Raw genomic sequence first — 9,235 nt, forward strand, 5'->3', positions numbered from 1 at the left:
GATTAGTGTGGCTATGAAATACACAGCTACGGTATTATGAGGAAAATGTATGATTTTTTTTGTTGAAAAGTGTGACGTCACTCTATGATAAATTTCTGCTGATAACGGATAAGGTAGTAAGTTATTATGAGAAATTATGATTATTGCCGTTTCAGAATTTGACGACACATAAATTTAATTCAAAATCAGATACCTGGAACGCAAGCCCGCCAGTATTATTGATTTCATCATTGGTTTAATGCTTTTATGTAACTTTAAAGGAAGTCAGAAGGCGTGGTCAAAATATTTGAAATATTAGCACTGGGTTTTGCTTTTGCGTCCAACTTTTGAAATTTAGATGACAGTCAGTTGAGACTTTTAGAGTGCAGCACTTTGGTTTAGCTATCAATTTATTGCTATTTTAGACAAATAACTTGCACTGCCACAATTTTTTTTCACATTTAGATAGATAAATCAACATGATTCAAAACCTCAGGTCTAAACCCTTACCATCGAAAGCAATCATAAAATAAATTTCATTGCACAGAATCATTAAAGCCTTTCCAAAAGCTTTATTATCTAGTTATCTATGTTCTTCTGTATTAAATGTAGGATTAAATGCGAAATTTCGTTTTTGGTCAACGGTATTAAGGGGGCATACACCAAAACAGTGGTTTGTGCCGTCCAGACCAAATGACCTCATAGGCAGTTCAGTGACCTTCTAGCGCACCGTTTCCACACCAAAAAAAATTATTTTGAGAATTCCCATTTTTGTAATCGAGCATTTCCTGGTTGAGAGTGCAATTTTCGGAAAACATTATTTTGTGGTTGAGACGGTATAAGTAAATAATTTCTTGCGGTATCGAGTTGAAATTTTGCTCGCCCTTTATTCACATCTATTTCAAGGTGTGTGTAAAATCTTGATATTGTATCTAAAAAGGCTGGTGTGTTATGAATTTTTAAAGTCAAAAAGCTAAAATTGTCCTTTTCAGGCTTATTTTAACAAAAAGACAGTCAGGGAAGATCGGATTGATTTGATGCTTGACATCAAATTGTTCTCTGAATTCTGGCGCAGTTTTTGATGCCCTCAAAAATGTTTTTACTCATTCAGCTTCAGATCTATTGGACCTCAAAGCCAAACAACAAATTTAGGCACATTTTTCGGTTTTAATATTTACTGATTTTTCTAAAATTTTGATAGGAATGTGCTAGTGACTTTTTGAAGGGTGCAAAATAACCGCAACTAGCACATTTATATATGAGTTATGAACAACAAAACACCCTAAAATGCTTCCCTTTGAAGTTATGGGAGAAAATGTGATTTTTTATCTGCAAAGCCAAAAAATCACATTTTCTCCCATAACTTCAAAGGGAAGCATTTTAGGGTGTTTTGTTGTTCATAACTCATATATAAATGTGCTAGTTGCGGTTATTTTGCACCCTTCAAAAAGTCACTAGCACATTCCTATCAAAATTTTAGAAAAATCAGTAAATATTAAAACCGAAAAATGTGCCTAAATTTGTTGTTTGGCTTTGAGGTCCAATAGATCTGAAGCTGAATGAGTAAAAACATTTTTGAGGGCATCAAAAACTGCGCCAAAATTCAGAGAACAATTTGATGTCAAGCATCAAATCAATCCGATCTTCCCTGACTGTCTTTTTGTTAAAATAAGCCTGAAAAGGACAATTTTAGCTTTTTGACTTTAAAAATTCATAACACACCAGCCTTTTTAGATACGATATCAAGATTTTACACACACCTTGACATAGATGTGAATAAACGGCGAGCAAAATTTCAACTCGATACCGCAAGAAATTATTTACTTATACCGTCTCAACCACAAAATAATTTTGTCCGAAAATTGCACTGTCAACCAGAAAATGCTCGATAACAAAAATGGGAATTCTCAAAATAATTTTTTTTGGTGTGGAAACGGTGCGCTAGAAGGTCACTGAACTGCCTATGAGGTCATTTGGTCTGGACAGATTTGGTGTATGCCCCCTTAATAAGCACTAAGTTTGAATATTCATCTTGTCCGTTCATGAATATCTTATTTTACCTATTTTTACCTTTAATTTCATCTTTAAAGTGCCTTTTTCGGGTTATTGACAACAATCTCGGGAAATGTTAATTGGATGTTTTACAAATATTATATTTCAAAGTCTTCTCAGATTATAGTCTCGTTATATTACTATTAGTTCTGTAAATATATTTGTTTATTATTAATAACTGATTACCTTGTTACGTTATTTGTAAATTGCCGATCTTCGTGTGCCGTAAAACATCGATTAAACAAACCATTTTAACACAAAAATCCTTGCTGATTCGCCTAGTTTTGAAAAGGGATCTTGAGAAGTTCCATCAAATCACAAAACATCCCATATAATAGATACGCCAGAAATGAGAGTTGTCATGAATTTAAAATTTACTATTCGATGTTTTACCGTAGCGTTCACAGGCAACTGTATTGTTGTGTTTACGAAATAGTGAACTAAGTTTCACTTTTTCTTATGTTCAAGAAATATCTATATACTTGGTTAACCTAATTGTACATTCCTGTACATTGTCTGTGTCTAGAGTTTACTTCGCCCTCAATTAAAACAAACTCATTTGACTGTAAGCGATCCCTGAATTTCGAATGATACATGAATTTAATGCATACATTTTCAATTCCATACCCTTTAAATTTAAAATCTAATACCCTTGCTTTATTTGCAGGATGTTGAAAATGACGGTCATGGCAGTCAAATGAAAAAGGAAACCACACAAGACACCTTTCACGGTCGTCCGGCTCAGTAAATCCGGGGAGGAGACATTACAAGGACTCCGCCAGTTCGTAGAACTTACCGGGACTCGGGAACCAGGACTCAGTTAACTTAGGAACCAACCAATTTAAGTCAACTCAGTCTCCGTGTACACTTCCGACAGTATAAGATGGACATCCTCCACGCCAACGACTACATGATGGCTCAAACCCACATCCGCCTCTTCCACCGCCTCTTCTACAAAGTGAGTCTGTTCTATGCAACCAACGTCCCACGTGCACTTCGCCGGGTCATAGACCGGATCATGATGGTACAGACGGGAGTTTGTATATTCCTCCTGCTCTACGTCCACCAGGCCTTCCTCAGTCGGAGTGGTACATGTCTTGACTCTCTGGTGGACACCTGGCCTAAAGACGGGATTGTCAGGGTTCAGGTAAACACCACCAAGACATTCTATTCGCTACCGCTGGAACAAGAAATCCTGTACGAAGAAGAGAGATACATCATGGAGTACTCCCTCCACTACTCCTTCCTGAGGATGGATGACGCTCTGAGGACTAACCTCAGCATCCCCGTCACCAACTTCACCGTGGAGAAACACGATCCCTGCTTTGGCAACCTCTTTAGCCGGTTTCTGCTGGAGAATCTGTTTGGGTATGATGATGTGTTGATGAGCAGTTTTAAAAAGGTAGCGTCCAATGTGTCCAACAAGGGTTTTCTGAGGAACGTGATCACAGGTGAACACTACCGTTTTATCGACATGTGGATCAATAAACTAAATTATATCCTCTCCTTCGTTCTGATGATTGTGTTGACGTCTGTCATCGCCATGCTGATGAGGCTGTGTCATCACCAACTCTTCAAGTTCTTCTGTAAACTGCTCTTCGCTCTCCAACAGAACCAAGTGCTCTACCCTGTTTGGATGCCGTTTCCCATCGCTTCCTTACTAACCATGTTCCTGGGACTGTGGGGTCTGGAAACCATCATGACGGAGCTGCTAGACGACCCTATGGTCAGCTTTCACCTCATAGCCTTCGTCTGGATGGCAGACAACTACTACACTATCTGCTGTCACAGCTACCTCTCCCGGAAATACTTCCCTAGATTCTTCTACCTGTCGAGCTACCTCTTTTACGGCTTCCACAGTCAGTTCAACGGCCAGTTCTCAGGCCTTGCTCTGGTGACCACCTTCATGACCACCCAGCTCTGTATGGTATATTTCTACCACAAGTATGAAATACCCATCATAGAGCTGTTCATCACCAGGACGAGGAGGGAGCAGCAACACGCCAACCCTCTCACCGTTGAGGCAATGGTTACAAGTCTGGTTCAGCTGCAACAGAACGGATACGTGTCTCTGGAGCCGTACATCCCGACTTTAGAGCGGCGAGTGTTCGACCTGTCCCACTACCAGCACATGTTGAGGAGCAGGTGGATGATAATGTGGAGGCACATCTCCAGGTACCACCAGGTCTCCAGGTATCTCCAGCTGGTCGGGATTGATCCCGTCCCCCCTCATGAGGAGGGTAACCAGTATATGATGCCAGAAGTTGTTGAGGACCCGGACAGGTCCCAAGATACCACCAGCGAGGGCACGGAGGACCAGGATACCACCACTTCATCAGATCCGTATCTAGATATCAGTCCGATTCACCGTCAGAGTAGTAGTTCAAGTCTTCTCGGCGGTCTGAGGAGAAGGGAGACCACCCTTAGTGAGGAACTTGCAAACTCTCAATCAGTGTCTGAGCCGGATTTAAATGTAGATAATGATAATGCTGAGTATTATTTGTAGTGAAGATTGATTTGTTGCAGTTTGAAACGAAGATATTTAAAGTTTAATGTAGGGTTAGATACGCGCACAGCTTGGTCGCACAAAGTCACGGACGGTATTGCTTTTGATATATGTTGAAATATTCAAGATATAATACTATGAAATTGTCCAGTGTAATTTGTTTTGTATATTTGGAACGAATTCCCCGAGCAATTATTTGAACTTCTTTGAATGAACTTCCGACATTTTATTGTGAAAGAACAGACAGATTTGTAATTTATATCAAATTACTGTTTTTTATGTATCAGCTGTGAATGCCGAATGCCTCAAATAAATTTATTTCATCTATTTGGTCGTCAGATTATTTGCATCGCATTTTGATTTAAAATCAAGTTATAAAACTTTGTTGTATTATATTTAAATAAAAATTGCAATTTCTTTTAAACTGGACCAAAGATGTTTCTCGACCAAATTGTTGGAAAGTTAAGTAAGTTGCAAGGGTAAGTATGATAAATGAGAGGTATGAAATAATAAATATTGTGTTATTCCCCTGTGTATGACTGATATCACCACGTCTGGATTCTGGTTTTGTCAACACTCGCTTATTTTCACTCGTTTCAGTAAAACAAGCACGGAAATACAAGTATTAAAGTGAAGGTATGAACGTTGGTACTGACAGAGGGTGCAACAAGTTTGCTTTCGCACGTGACAGAGATTCTTGAATTTTTGGCCGATACCACAAGCTGGTCGGTTAATTTTTGTCACGTGTCAAAGCAAGGTTGACCAATCTCCCTGTCCCAACCGACGTCTATCATATTAAGAAATTAGTTATGTTGGTAGAATTGGCAGCTGAATTGTTAAAGGTTAACAATTAATGTTGCTTAAGACTAACTGATTTTGTTGATAATTGAAGAGGACGAACTTATCATATTACGATATCTCGTTCTACTATTCATTAAATTCAACCAAGGAAGTGCCACTCCTAGCAACTAATTTGTTCTCCAGGCTTATTTTGTAACGTCAATATTTCATAATTAACTTCCCTCAGCAATGTCCGTCTCCAGTGGTATTCACGCATATTTCCAGTTGGTAGTAAAGAAGATAATCCACTGCCAGCTGGCTCACAAGCCTCCCACATCTACTAAATATATTCTAGATCTGGACTTTATCAAGATACGACTCTTTGACAAGGTTGTACCGAAGACTTGTCATAACTTCAGGGAGCTGTGCACTCATAATCAAGGATTTGGATACGCAGGGTCTTCGATAGATCACGTGGTCAGAGGATTTGGTCTTTATGGAGGTGAGCAACCAAGCGTAAAAAGTGTCAGTTTTAGAATAATTTAGGTACAACTTTCTTCATTGGCTATCAAGACGTCTAAAATATAATGTGCTGTCGTACCTTTTTTCATTGTTTGAAGGTATTATATTCAGAATTATGTAGCGTGTCCAGCTTGATTATCTTTTTAATTGAACTCATTTTGTAGGAGATGTGGTAGAGAGAGTACAAGCAGACCAGCCCCACGATGAACCATACAAGGGTCTAGCCTGGAACGGCAAAGTGGAATCCTTCAAGAAGCCCCAGTACCTTCAAATGCCTAAACCTCGACTTGGAGAATGTGGCAGATCCGTCTATGGAGCCAGCATGCGGGAAATGGTATACGAGGATGAAACATACTTCCCTGACGAGAATCACACGATTATACACGACCGTCCTGGTATCATAACGATGGCAGGGCACGGTCCTGACACCAACTCGTCTAGATTCCTCATCTTAACGGCCCCGGCCCGATGGCTGGACGGTAAACAAGTAGCGTTTGGTGAGGTGGTGGAGGGACTGGAAACTGTTCAGGAGATAGACCAGATTTGTGGCAGTCAGTGTGGGTACCCCAGACATTTAGTAGAGATTGTTCAGAGTGGGGTTGTGGAGGGGGAGGAGTCACTGCCACAATCCCGGACTTTGGAAGAGTTAAATTATAGGCAACCGATCGATCCTCTGGCGTATACAAAACAGCCTGTTTATATCGAATGATGAGTTATGGCTTTTTGAGATCATTTTGATAAATTGTATATCGATAATGTCGACGTTTCTGTTTCCGGGAAATATTTGAAAACTGTTTTTATGAGCCCTGTCTGGATGATAATGGTGATAGACTTAGAAGTTTTTAAGAGTTAAGTTATTTTTGTTAATTTATTCATGCATAACACAGTTTTACAAGAGAAGCTATTTTAATTCCATAATACGGTTTTTCTAACTGCGAAGTGTGCAGAAAGTTTGATTTTTTCAATTGACTATGAAATTAAAATTATGACCAATATTGGAGATACCGAGAGATTTTCCGTGCTTGAGATAAAGGATCTCTTGAGGTAGAGCTTAAAGTCTGGTTTCTATCTTCTCCTTACAAATGTTACAACGAGTATTTGACAGATTGTAGGTGATTGGAAAAGAAGGAGGAAAAGTAACCAGCTATGTTGGGAAACCTGGTCCGGAATATTGGGATCAGGAGCAGAGTCGGATGCATTTCTTTCTATAGGTCAGTTTATTTTTATAGGTCAGTTTCTTCATAATCTCACTTCATCGATAGATAGATGATATTTCTAATCATATAAGGAATGTTTTTTTCCATTTTATTCAACTCAGACCACTGGTAAACTCAACTGCTATCGAATGTGCACTGGAAATTTACATTTTTTCACCCACGAACAATTGTTATTTCAGGAATTTCAGTGGTACGATCGGGTTAGGTAGTCAGATTCCAGGACACACTCTGGATGACATCATGAAAACAGAGCTCTTGAAGGATGCCACTCCTAAAGAGGTTGGTGACTTTCATCGTCGAAGAAATCCCGCTTGATTTTAGACTTTAGACTTTCCAGAAATGATTAATGAATGTTTCATTGGAATTAGTTTTAGGATCAGTGCTTGGTAAACATATTTCTTTCCTTTGCTCATATCTTCATCACTATACCCATTTACCGCAGATTTCAAAGATTTGGGCTGATTATCATCAGACGAAAGATGGTTTCGTATCAGGTGTTATTCCATCCATGCACTACGCTGAGATACAAGCAAAAGGAAAAATCTGTCCAAGGGTTCGAACTTTAAATTTGATTCTTGAATTTTTGAAACAATATTTGGAGCTCTTAAATATCTTTGTAGAATGTAGATGCAAATTCGTCGAACTATTTCTCTTACCCCCCAGTTTGTGTATGCAATTCCCAAAGATAGTGGTGGTTTCGAGATGATGTACTCTGAAATTCACCAGCACAGAATATCATTCACTAGTCTGGAAGCATTCAAGGTATTAACTATGATCTACTTTTCATTATAAATGAAACTCTTAAAACTTCTCAAAATACCTCTGTCAGTGTCATATTATTATAAGAATTTCTCTGAGTTCCAATCTGTTACATTCCCGACGAGCCCCTCCCCGCAGGCACTTCAATCCTCAGCTCCTCCTCTCCTCGAACTGTTCCACTACATTGACTTCCAGCAGACCAAGGAGCTGGTGCTGATGAGAGGAGCCTACAAGGATCCCCTCACTCCAAATGTTAGTTTACCTGGAACACTAGTTTAGGGGGCTTGAAAATTTAGAGTTCACGTTTGTCACAATTACATATGGCTGAAAAAGCGGACCCTAGATATGTTTATTCTTAAGTCCTATTCTAGCCTGTGTAAGCTTTGTCAGCAATGAAGCAAAAGTTAAGTTTCTGTTGGTACGCCTGGTATGGTCCAGAAATTCCACTGCTACTCAACAACAGATTAACCGCTGCTCAATCTACTAAAATGTTCATAATTGTACCAGAAACACACAAATTCATAAAAACATACTAGTTCTATAAATAGTATTACTGTCCACGACGGTACCTGATTCCACTGTTTCACAACAGATATTTTCAGGAGGCAGTATTTCTGGTAAACCAACTACAGATGTACTACAGATTAGATCCTGAACGATTTAAGCTGGTCCATACTTTCAACCATAATCCCATGTTCTTCGATTTCAACGAACTTCTCAAAAACGTAGAGTATCCAGACCTTTTACCATCCAACCAAACAAACGAAAAGTCTAAAAGTTAATATGAACTGTGTTTATACAGATTATTTATATAACGCGAGGGACAGTTTCTTTTTGTAACAAACAAAGCGGCCTGATCATGTCTGTTTTTGGGTCAAGTATTGAGCAACAAGGTAAATAATCAAAGACCACGATTTGAATTTAGATTTTTACGTATTTTATTAACTTATTCATTTTTTAAAGTACATAAAATGTAGTTTACTGTTGCATTTACAATTTACCGGCTGCGATTAAATGTGATGTCCTATAAAATACGGTCTTAACGGTTAATAAAATATTTGTTCCAAAGACCGTCGATGAGTCTTACCTAGCTTTGTCTTGGCAGATTGCTAGTCTATTGCTCGGCACTCTCAAGTATAGTGAGAAGCTCGAAAAGAGCGCCGCGCATTGGGATTGGCGTGCCATGTAACGATGAGTCTAAGTCCAAATTCCAACTCGAGCGCGTCTTTGTTTGTAGGTTTATAACCTACCACAGGCCGGACGCGCGCCGAGTTGGACAAATATTCGAACAAAATATTTTACGAGTATCACCCGTTAAGTCTTGGTAGGTTATTAACCTAAAAAATACGGTCCTATTTTAATTTAATCGCTCGCCAAGGATTTTTAATTTTAAAGACAGGCTCTGATATTGATTGACGAT

General features: G+C 38.9%; 2 protein-coding genes across 3 annotated transcripts; both read left to right on the forward strand.

Moving 5' to 3' along the window:
- The first annotated feature begins 2,693 nt into the window (after positions 1-2,693).
- LOC134816315 (membralin-like) lies at positions 2,694-4,752 on the forward strand. Its single transcript, XM_063825113.1, has one exon. The coding sequence runs from the start codon at positions 2,915-2,917 to the stop codon at positions 4,535-4,537; it is 1,623 nt and encodes a 540-aa protein (XP_063681183.1). The 5' UTR covers positions 2,694-2,914; the 3' UTR covers positions 4,538-4,752.
- An 803-nt stretch (positions 4,753-5,555) lies between these two features.
- Positions 5,556-8,787, forward strand: LOC134817178 (uncharacterized). Of its 2 annotated transcripts, XM_063826316.1 has the most exons (7): positions 5,563-5,819; positions 6,004-7,050; positions 7,236-7,335; positions 7,499-7,609; positions 7,720-7,818; positions 7,954-8,067; positions 8,418-8,787. In XM_063826316.1, exons 2-7 carry the CDS (start codon positions 6,986-6,988, stop codon positions 8,595-8,597), a joined length of 669 nt encoding a protein of 222 aa, XP_063682386.1. In that variant the 5' UTR covers positions 5,563-5,819; positions 6,004-6,985; the 3' UTR covers positions 8,598-8,787. The 2 variants fall into 2 exon arrangements, with proteins under 2 accessions (XP_063682385.1, XP_063682386.1); XM_063826315.1 differs by lacking the exons at positions 7,236-7,335; positions 7,499-7,609; positions 7,720-7,818; positions 7,954-8,067; positions 8,418-8,787 and having other exon boundaries at positions 5,556-5,819; positions 6,004-6,784.
- The last annotated feature ends 448 nt before the right edge of the window (positions 8,788-9,235 follow it).

This window comes from Bolinopsis microptera, chromosome 6 (assembly GCF_026151205.1).
Source record: "Bolinopsis microptera isolate Bmic1 chromosome 6, MBARI_Bmic_1.0, whole genome shotgun sequence".
NCBI classification, from domain to species: Eukaryota; Metazoa; Ctenophora; class Tentaculata; order Lobata; family Bolinopsidae; genus Bolinopsis; species Bolinopsis microptera.